General features: G+C 46.3%; 1 protein-coding gene across 1 annotated transcript; it reads left to right on the top strand.

The window, feature by feature from the left end:
- The first annotated feature begins 388 nt into the window (after positions 1 to 388).
- On the top strand, positions 389 to 9,806 carry LOC137302530 (gamma-aminobutyric acid receptor-associated protein). Its single transcript, XM_067972267.1, has 4 exons — positions 389 to 775; positions 6,361 to 6,439; positions 8,055 to 8,173; positions 9,341 to 9,806. Exons 1-4 carry the CDS (start codon positions 686 to 688, stop codon positions 9,404 to 9,406), a joined length of 354 nt encoding a protein of 117 aa, XP_067828368.1. The 5' UTR covers positions 389 to 685; the 3' UTR covers positions 9,407 to 9,806.
- Positions 9,807 to 11,526: the final 1,720 nt, after the last annotated feature.

Consider the following 11,526-nt stretch of genomic DNA (forward strand, 5'->3'; position numbering starts at 1 on the left):
ACGTGAGCCCTGCGACACCCTCGTGACCGGAAGGGGGCGTCGGCGGAGTCTCGTGACTCTCATTGTGATGACAACCGCAGCGCTCCTTGGCTTGTCCGGCGTGTCGCTCCGCGCTCGTCCCCCCTCCCCCCCCCCCCCCCCCCCCTCTTCGCGGGAGCGCGCGCGAGAGAGAGAGAGAGACGAGGACCGAGGAAGAAAAATCACAAGTCGATGATCGAAACCGCGAGGGGATTGTACCGAGGGGCATCCGCCCGTGCTCCGGAGGGCAGCGCGGGGTGGTCGCTGAGGGAACGAGGGCGAGTTTGAGCGATTTAAGCAGGGGGGGGGGGGGACTACTTTGTTTTTGTGGCGGGCGCGGTGAGGCGGCGCGGGGGTTTGGTTGTTTGAGGGAGTGCGTGTGTCACTCCGCGGTTCCAGGGGAAGTGAAACGGGCGCCGGGAGACGGAGACCGAGAGAGGCTGAGGGGAGAGAGTCTGCAGAGGGGACCCCGGGGGGGAAAACAAAAAAAGACCGAGACGGGGGAAGAAAAAAAAAAGAGGCCGAAATCTAGTGTGACCGAGCGGAGAGCCGAGGAGAGACACGCACCGGGGGGGAGGGTGAGACGCAGCGGCCTGAGGCGGAGAGCGAGCGATCGTTGAGTGCGGAGCGGCGGCGGCGGCGGCGGCAGCGACACCGAGCGGCGGGGATGAAGTTCCAGTACAAGGAGGAGCATCTGTTCGAGAAGCGGCGGTCGGAGGGCGAGAAAATACGGAAGAAATATCCGGATCGGGTCCCGGTCAGTGCGGCCCACCGACGGCGGGGATAACCAGTATAACTAGCGACTCACACGGCCTGCTGTCACCGGACAGGGGAACGAGGGCCAGCCGCGGGTGCTGCTAATCTAACTAGTATAACCTCATATAGATTAGTATAACCCAGTCTGCTGTAACCAGCTGCTGAATTGACATGAGTCATAGTTTTATTAATAGTATCCAATAATATATAACCTTGGTTTAAACCCCCCCCCCAAAAAAAAACCGAGAGTAAATCTGAGCTGGTTATAAAACTGAAATAAATTAAGCTGCTATAACTAGTGTAACTATTAGTAATACATGATCTGCTGCAAACAACTTGCTGGGTTAATAAATGAGTTGTGGATGCTGTTTATAATAAAATTATAATAACTAGTGTCAGCCGGGGCGCGCTCTTGCCTCGGAGTCAGAAGGTCGTGGGTTCGAGCTTCGAGCCCCCACTCCAGAGACTTGAGCCCAAAATCCAGGCGGACCGTCCCTGGTGCCAGTACTGAGGGCGTGCTGCACTGTCGGAGGTGCCGTCTTTCGGATGAGATGTCTGCCGCCTTGGGAGGACGTAGACGATCCCTTGGCACTATTTCAAAGAAGAGCTCCCCGGTGTCCTGGCCAATATTTATCCCTCTACCAACATCACTAAAACAGATTATCTGGTCAACGTCACGTTGCCGTTTGTGGGACCTTGTGAGCAAATTGGCTGCCGTGTTTCCTACGTTACAACGGTGACAACACTTCAAAAGTACTTCATTGGCCGTGAAGTTCTTTGGGACATCCTGAGGTCAGGAAAGGTGCTGTATTAGTTCTTTCCTTTCTAGTGTAGATATTAGTAAGAAAGATATACATTGTTAGCTACATGCTGTCCTCTCCCAGCGAGCCTTCTAGAACAGACTAGATTACACACAGCTCCCCTTAGCATCAGAACAATACACAGTGCGTTGCAGGGTATAACACTTATGTTTTTAAACAGTGAATCCTCTCATTTACCGCTGTGGTGGTGTTATGTAAGCAATCCATACCGACTGGAGCAGTTTGCCAGTCAAATGTACAAAGATAAAGCTGTGCACTTGCAACGGATTAAAGCCTTCTAATATTTAAATCTGCCTGTCACATACCAAGGCGGACAACGTTAACACAATCCATGTGCATCTAATTCAAAATGTTGCCTGTCAGTCCTTGTCTTGTCACCTAATCTTCAACCTTCATGGTGTACAGGTTTATAGGTCGTGACCCTCAGTATGGGTAGTTACCCCAGTACTAATACTGTACTCTGCCCCACTGCAGGTGTAATATAAATCCAGTGGAGAGGTTGCAGACTGTATCCTGCACGGTGTTTGAAGGGGATTCTCGATGCTGGAAAGGGAATAACAGGCACCCTCCTAAGAACTGTCCTCTGATGTAGTCCTGATCTGTACCGGTGTGGCTTTAGCAGTAGGAGCATACAGTGACACAGGCATCTGTGACATTTGGGAAAAATGGACAGAATGCTTGGGAGTGTCATGTACAAAGGCCTCCTATTCAAATGCATCATTAGGTCTGATTGTATGCAGATAATTCTTCAATTGAAAGGTGGGGATGGTACACATTGTACGTGTGTGTGCTTGTCCAAATATACCCAACAGGGCTGCTATTGATGAGCAAAGTCTGTGCATTTTGGTAACAAACCTATAGTGTTGTGAATGGCTTTTTTCATTTTAGTTTTATTTGAATCCTTTGTGGCATAATTGGCTATTAGTGTCGTATTGGGGGAGAGTAATGCTTTCACCTATAGGCGTATGGTTAGAACCCAGGGCCGACTCATGTTCTCTTTGCCCTACACCTACCATCTGTTTTAAAGAGTCTTGACTTTGGGTAGTCCCAGCTCTAGTGAGCGAGAGTCAACCAGACAAAGCTGTCAATAATATGGTGCTAAATTTGGCAACCTCAGGATGGCCACAGGATGCTCGGTGTTTGAAGTGGAAATGTCACATTGAGGTTGGAATTAGAAGTGCATTGTTGAGCCAGAACAGAGGGCGTTTTACTCTGCATCTGAACTCTACTCTATCTGATCTGGACGTGATGGATGCTAACACTGGCTCTGCAAGCAGTATATATTTCCACTCAATGTCAGTCACATTAAGTGAAGTATATCATTGGAAGTGTAAATAAACTTCTAAATGTACCTCAGCCTTGGCTCAGGGGAACGCTTGCACCTCCGAGTCAGAAGGTCGTGGGTTCACAACCACTCCAGGATTTGAGCATATAATCTAGGCTGACACACCAGAGCAGTACAACAGAGGTGCTGTCTTTTGGATGCGATGTCTGGCCTCTCAGGTGGATATAAAATGTCCTTCGGCGCTGTTCGAAGAAGAACAGGTCAGTTGTCCCGGTGTCCTGGGCCAATATTTATCCTTCAACCAACATCACTGAAACAGATTAACGGGCCAATCATCTCTGCTGTTTGTGGGACCTTGCTGTGTGTACATTGGCTGCTGCACTTGCCTACATAACACTTCAAAAGTACTTCATTGGCTGCTGTGCGCTTTGGGATGTCCTGAGAACATGAAAGGCGCTGTGTGAATGGACATTTGTTTTTGGAAATAAAACCAGAAAATTCTGAAATTGAAGAGCATGTTGATCAACTAAAAGAGAAGAGTTAAAGTTTCAGATGTGACCCGTAATTAGAACTGGGATGACCTGATGAAATGTTAACCTGTCTTTAGACCATTTTCTGGTGCTTGAACATAACCAAAAGAAACAAAGGGGTTGAGCCTACTCCTATTCCTATGTTCCTTAGCAGGAGTGCTAGGAAGTTGCAGTACTTTTGGATTCACTTTGGCCCTTGTACCACCATTTGCAGGTTGTGAAGCCAAAAAGCAAATTATGGAGCCAACAGATTCCGGCTTTACTGAATTCTCCAGTTCATTCTACAGCAATATGGGGAAATTTGAGCCTTGGTAAAAGGACAGAGTTGCAAAAGGTGGTGAGCACTGGGGGTAGTAGGTATAATTCTTGTGACAATGGCCTGGGCATAGCGATTCACGCAGGCAGGGCTCAATCTTGTCTTGGTAACAGCTTAGTTTGTAGGGTTACAACCTAGCAGTAAAAGAATAGAGTTATCAGTGTAATTGTCGGAGTGTGTTGCATGATGGCATTGATCACTCTACTGATGCAGTGGATTTCCGCTTAAAGACTTAATATTTTATAAAAATTGAAGATTTTGGTACCGAAACCGAACTGTGGGGTGAAGAGGAGAAAATTGCCTTTGGATTTGGTCCACCTTACTCGGTAATCCTAGTGGCTCGTGGCTTTATATAGACCAAGGAGCCGATCGCTCCTAGTTATGTTTGGCCTTTAAGAATGTCTTCAAATATTGAAGTGACATTTGTTTTTAATCTGGCGTTAATGTGAAAACGAGGCTACTGTTGTCAAAAAGTCCTGTAGAATCTAAACCATAGAATCATAGAAAGGTTACAGCACAGAAGGAGGCCATTCGGCCCATCGAGTTCGTGCCGGCTCAATGCAAGGGTGGTCCCACTCCCTCGCCCTAACTCCATAGCCCTGCAAATTTTTTCCTTTCAAGTACTAATCCAGTTCCCTTTTGAAGGCCATGATTGAATCTGCCTCCACCACCTAAGGCAGTGCATTCCAGATCCTAACCAATCGCTGTGTTAAAGTTTTTGGTTCTTTTGCCAGTCACCTGAAATCTATGACCTGGTTCTTGACCCTTCTGCCAATGGAAGGGTCTCTATCTACTCTGTCTAGACCCTTCATGATTTTGAATACCTCTATCAAATCTCCTTGTAACTGTCTCTGTTCCAAGGAGAACAATCCCAGCTTCTCCAATCTATCCACGTAACTAAAGTCCCTCATCCCTGGAATCATTCTAGTAAATCTCTTTTGCACCCTCTCTAAGGCCTTCACATCTTTCTTAAAGTGCGGTGCCCAGAACTGGATACAATATTCTAGTTGTGGCCGAACCAGTGTTTTATAAAGGTTCATCATGACTTCCTTACTTTTAAACTCTATGCCTCTATTTATAAAGCCCAGGATCCCGAATGCTTTTTTCACCGCTTTCTCAACCTGCCCTGCCACCTTCAACGATTTGTGCACAGAAAATCCCAGATCTCTCTGTTCCTGTACCCCTTTTAGAATTGTGCCTTCTAGTTTATATTGCCTCCCCTCATTCTTCCTACCGAAATGTATCACTTTGCATTTTTCTGCATTAAATTTCATCTGCCCTGTGTCCGCCCATGCCACCAGCCTGTCTTTGTCCTCTTGAAGTGTCTCACTATCCTCCTCACTGTTTGCTATCCTTCCAAGTTTCGTGTCATCTGCAGATTTTGAAATTGTGCCCTGTACACCCAAGTCCAAGTCATTAATATATATCAAGAAAAGCAGTGGTCCCAGCACCGGCCCCTGGGGAACACTACTGTACACCTCCCTCCAGTCCGAAAAACAACCATTCACCACTACTCTGTTTCCTGTCACTTAGCCAATTCTGTATCCATGTTGCTATTGCCCTCTTTATTCCATGGGCTGCAATCTTGATGACAAGCCTACCCTGCAGTACTTTATCAAATGCCTTTTGAAAGTCCATATACACCACATCAACTGCACTGCCCTCATCTACCCTCTCTGTTACCTCATCAAAAAACTCTATCAAGTTAGTTAAACACAATTTGCCTTTAACAAATCCGTGCTGGCTTTCCCTAATCTGCACTCGCCCAAGTGACTGTTAATTCTGTCCCGGATTATCGTTTCTAAAAATTTCCTCACCACCAAGGTTAAACTGACTGGCTTGTAGTTGCTGGATTTATCCTTACACCCTTTTTGAACATGTTGGTCAGGTTACTTCTATGCTTTCAATCCCCTTCTACCTGTGAACTGACTCATGCTGGTTCCACAGTGACCCTCTGGTACTTCGGCCTAAATAGCCATTTTTCAAGTTTGAGCTTTAGTGGGTTCACTGCTTACCCCCTTTTCCCCCATTTGGGAGAGGGGAGTCACAGCTGATCTTCTTCTCGCTTGACGTCCAAACACATGCTCTTCCCAGCCGAGAGCAGGAACCCTGGCTGATTTTGTTTTTCCCCCCCTCCTGCTCAAGAGCCTGTAATAGTGCGCCTATTGCCACCCCTCCCCAAATCAGGAACTTGGAAATAGGAACGGTAATGATAGTCCTGGCATGGGGCAGGGGAATAGCTTGGCAATACTGGTCCAGTCCTGTAGGTGTATCCTTCCTGTAGAAGAGTGTAGGTCTCAGGCTGTCAGCCTTCCAGTAAAAGATAGAGGTCAGGGGAACTTAAAAAGTGTGTCTGCAGTGTTACAAGGCTTGTAACTGATGCCAATGTACTATAGAAAAATCACACTTAAGCCCTGTGTCCTTTCATGATGCTCTTAATTAATCACTTCAAATTGCTGCAAACTCTAGTGACAGGCCTGTACCCACCAGTACTGCACCCTAGTGTTATGCAACTAAAAAAACACCGTGTTGCAGGCACAACCCAGGTTTGGAAGGACAGAATCTACAACTGTGCTGCTTGGTACAAAAATTTCAAGAATTTTTTTTTTTAATACCTCTGTTTTGTCTGTGCAGGTGATTGTGGAGAAGGCTCCAAAAGCCAGGATAGGGGACCTGGACAAGAAGAAGTACCTCGTGCCATCTGACCTGACGGGTAAGCTGCCACTGTGCGTGTCTCTCTGCATTGTCGCTCCACAGACAGAAGATCCGTTAGTACCAGGAATGTTCAGGGGCTGCTTGTGCTGGTGTGAGGCTGCTCCCAGCTGTGCATCTTTGATCGCAAGATGTCCTGAATGTGGGCAGCACTGAGGATTCGTCTCTCAAATTCTTAACTATCTGAAGAGTGTTTTGTTTTGGTGGTTCAGTTTGACCCACCCAAACCTTTTTTGTGGTCGTGTGTGAAAATGGGTCCTCTTTCTTAATTTGAACCACCTGAGGTTTATTTCCAGGGAGAGGGAATGAAAGCCCAGAAAACATTAAGTAAGCATAGAAATGGGACTTTCTTGGAACATACCATAATAATTAGCTGGTGGCATTGAGTGTGCTTCTTTGGACAGGTTGTGGGTATCATGGACTGGCCCAAGACCTGGGACAAGAGGCAAGGGAGGGCGAGAAGTGGCTCATATAAATATGCAATCTAATGGGGGCTAAAGTTCAGCAGGTTTTGTTGGTATTCTGATACAGTAGCTGTAAGTTTGTTCTCTGCTAAAATAAGTTTTCTGCACTCCACCTCGAATTGCAACAAGCACCTGCTTCTGTGATAATTGAATGATTTACTTTTTAAAGAGATTAGTTTTGCCTAGTCTGTTGTCCCGTGTGAATACCTGCGTCTGTATAGCCTTACCCTGCACTATGCTGAGTTGTAATCGTGTGTGTGTGTGTGTGTGTGTGTGTACACCCCATACCCACTCTAAGTCATGTGTTCTTGGGTAGTCTCAAGTGTGTGGTACACTTTGGTACACAATTACATGTCCCCTCCCACAGTGTTGCAGTAGGAGCCGGTCGGTGTTTGCATTATGGGTCCGTTTCACTGACACATCTGCATCAATTTCCTGGATAGTTTCCAGGGTGCTCTGGCTAGCCCATGAATCATGTTTTTTTTTTGTGTTGAGCGTGATGTAATTCAGTAATATGCGCTTCTGAAACACTGAAGAGCTGAATTAGAGATGAAAAGAAAAGGCTGTTAATGCTAGAACTCTGAAGTGAAAAGCACAGCAGGCCAATCAGCAGTCTTGATTAAGCTTGAGGTTTTCCCCCCAAACAAAATAACCCTTTTCTCTCTAGACCCGCGCAGCTTCATTCCACATTGCAAACTTTACTTGCATTGCCACTGGGAGGGAGGGAGTTACTAAACAGATGCTTTCTCACGGGAAGTGAGGACAGTGGAGGGGGCAGGTGAGTTCTTTCTCCTCTCTCCTCCCCACCGTCCTCCCCTCCCAATCCCAAAGTTTAAAAAAAATATTCTGCCATCCCTGAGGTGCTGTCGGAAGGTCTACTCGTGCAACTATACTGTGTGTGAGCCTAGAAGGTGAGTATCAGCAGGATGTTCAAAGGTGGAAGGTATCCTGCAGAGTCCCATCCTCTCCTTACCTGACGTCCGACACTCGCTTTCCAGCAGCTGTCACTGTAATGGTCACAAGCAGGAGCCCTGGGATGATCCTGAGCGACAAGACCATCAAGGAAGCTGGCATCTTTTAGAGCTATTTTGGTGTAATTGCAGTGCTGTGTTTGGTATTTTTTATCTCACTTCATTTTCCATCTTTCCACAGTTGGACAGTTCTACTTCCTGATCCGAAAGCGCATTCACCTGCGGGCTGAGGATGCCCTTTTCTTTTTTGTAAACAATGTCATTCCACCAACCAGTGCAACCATGGGGCAACTCTACCAGGTCAGTAATGGGAGCTAGGGTCCAGACTCTCAGTCTTGCTGTCCGCTGCTTAAACTTTAAAGCATTCTGACGATTGGGCTGAGCACCGTCTTGTCTTTCAGTCAACAGAGCCCAATGTGATTAAACCTGGGAACTTTCCTGGTCTGTGCCACACTATAGTGCCTTTAGCTTTTGAGCCAAAGGCAGAGGTGAGGGGTGTTAAAGGTTTTTTTTTAAAAAATGCACACAAAGTAAATCCTAAACAAAAATTATTTGTTGTGCCCCATGACATCCTGTACAGCAAATTCCCACTGGGGATGCAGGTAGAATAGATTTAAGTTCGACTTTCAGACATGTGTGCTGCTTATCAATTTCTATTTCAGATATCCAGCATCTGCAGTATTTTGCTTTTGATTTAGCACTGTTTAGGATTGTGTTCAGATGCAACTGTCCAGTTGCAGCCCTAGGGGTGCATTGCTGCTGTGGTCTAATGTGGAATGATAGCGTGTAGGTACTTGAATCCCTTCTTTCTTCCTGCACTCAGTTCATAGCACTCTCGTCTCTGAGTCAGAAGGTCGTGGGTTCAAGTTCCACGCCAGGGCCTTGAGCACAAAATCTAGGCTGATACTCCCAGTACAGTACTGAGAGAGTGCTGCACTGTCGGAGGTGCAGTCTTTCGGATGAGCTGTTAAACCAAGTACCCGTCCGCACTCTATGCTGGACGTGGAAGGTCCCATTATTCGAAGAAGAGCAGGGGAGTTCTCCCCGGTGTCCTGGGCCAATATTTATCTCTCAACCACTATTACTAAAAACATTATCTGGTCATTATCACATTGCTGTTTATAGGATCTTGCTTTATGCAAATTGGCAGCTGCTTTTTCTACATTACAACAGTGCCTATCCTTCAAAAGCTTCTGGGACGGCCTGAGGTTGTGGAAAGGAGTTATATAAATGCAAGTTATTTCTTTCACGCTTCCCAAATTCTCCATCTGGATGGTCTGTACCACTCTAGCCGATCGTCTTGTGGATGATTCAGAGTGGGGTCTGCAGACCACATAGCCAAGATCTGGCAAACTCTGCTATGGTGTGAAACTTTAGCATGGGTACAAGAACTGCGGTGTGGTAAATCTGAAGATTAATTCTGACGTTTCTTCCCCCCACCCCCCACTCTCCATTTTTGTTTTTCAGGAGCACCATGAAGAAGATTTCTTTTTGTACATCGCTTACAGTGACGAAAGCGTTTACGGAATGTAATGCCTGCATCACTGCTGATGGCTTCAGAGGCCGAGCATTCTCTGGTTCTGCACGTCATGGTGTGTTCTATAATTGCTGATCTTTTGTGTGTCTGTCTTTATCCCTCTGGATAAATGGGGAGGGGCATCAGGGGGAGGGGGGGGGGAAGGTGAAATAATTCTTTTAATTTACTTGTTTTGATTTTGTAAGTTTCTGAGCTCTGGTGTCGTTATTTCTGCAGTCCTGCTTTTGGCTGTTTTTCCCCTTTTTTTGGGTATTTTTCTTCCTCGATTATTGGTTCACCCGTAAAATATCAACTCGAAGCTGAATGGATGGGTCTTTCGCCAACTGTGCTGTATAGCTGCCAAAGGACACACCTCATGTACCGTGGAGGCTAATAATAAAACATCAGTACACAGTGTGTCAGTGTCATTCATTGTTTTTTCTCTGCTGTCCTCCTTTCATAGAATTCTAGATATTACAGCTTAGAGGCCCACTGTGCCTGTGCTCACTCAGGAACTGGAGCTGTTTACTATGGTCCCAATGTCCTGCCTTTTCCCTGTATTCCTTTTCAAATAATTAACCTAGTTCCCTTTTACCACTTCTAGTTTCAGCCTTAATAGTCCCTTGTGGGAAAGTATTCCCTGTTTTAACAATGTGGGGTGGGTGGGGGTGTGCTTTCTAGTGCTGATCCTGAATTTCTGCCCCTTTGCTTTCGATTTACCAAACAATTTTTTTTTAAAAGTCTTTCAGTACTTGCCCTCTTGAAACCTTTTACAATTTTGAAAACCTCTGTTGAATCCTCCTGTAACATTTTCTACATTTGGAGCCTTTCTTTGTAACTGTAACCTCTCATTCCTGATAATTCTTCTTGACTCTTAATGGGCTATAGTTCTACAGGTGCCAGTCACCCACTGGTATCTTGCACCCAAAAGCCATGTTTCATCAGTGAGCTTGGATAATGAATGTCAGCAGGTTATTCCACGATAGGGTTGGGGGTTATTACAGCTTTGCTTGGTCCTGTTGCAACCCAGTGTCCAAACATGCACTATCCAAGTCATCACTAGTTAGTGACCAGGGCTGGGTTCCCCCCCCACCCCCCTCATTCCCTAGGGCAGAGACACTAGCCCTATGCAGCTGAGACCAGCTAACTGTACAGACTGGGATTTGAACCTGGGACCTATGGCACACTTGCACATCCAGACAGCTTCAGAGAGTTTCATACCCCTGTAATGGAAGTGAGGGCTGCATGTGGTCAGGAAGGATAATACTGCAAAAGGGGCTGGCAGTGATAGATATTAAAAAGTTTCTGTTTTAGTTTTGTATCGTGCTGTGGGTTCTTAAATAAATTTGTCCTGTCCGGTTGGATTTTGGCAAATAAAGTTTGGGATCTACCTGTCCTATTGGTGTCTGAGTGGGGTGAAATAGTTGGTCAGCCTGCTCTTTGAAACCAAGGTTCCAGAGGACAACCTAGAACAGATTGAAGGGATGAAGCTTTGAGACTATTCTGGCTGTAGTGAAATGAGTTTGAAGCAGTCTCGCTCCACTCCTAGGGCGTGTAAATCCACAGCACTAAACTCTCAATAGACCACGCGGTTGGCTGGTAATGCAAGCTTGAGGCGCCCACAGATACAGTAGACAGTTCTCCTCTGTGGCTGGCTGTGTTTTGTACTGATATGCTACACCTCTGTGAGCACACCATCCACATTACGGCCCAAAAAAATCATGTATGTGCCATGAAGTGACGGAGTGTGTCTGAATATATATTTTTAAAAAAACAGACCCACTGTAACTATGCCTTGAACCAATTGGCCTTGATGTGCATCGGCGATTGTGGTAGCTGCTAATTCATGTGGCAAGTTCCCTATCTCACCTCTGGCCTTTGGAGTTGGCTGGTGGGATGCATCTCTGGTAGGGCACAGAAACCAAGTTGCCTCGGGCAGCTGCCCACCTGTGCCTTGCGGCCAGATCAAGATTGATAGATAACTGCCTTGTGGCTGTCTTGCCTGGAACGTGGAGAGAACTGTACTTCGTGACTATCCCATTTTTAATTGAGACGTCACAAGATGAGATGGCATCGTTGAGAAAATGAGTAAAAGCCCACAAGACTGCCAGCCTACCGATCAAACTTATCAGGATCC

This window comes from Heptranchias perlo, chromosome 35, assembly GCF_035084215.1.
Source record: "Heptranchias perlo isolate sHepPer1 chromosome 35, sHepPer1.hap1, whole genome shotgun sequence".
In the NCBI taxonomy this organism is placed as follows: Eukaryota; Metazoa; Chordata; class Chondrichthyes; order Hexanchiformes; family Hexanchidae; genus Heptranchias; species Heptranchias perlo.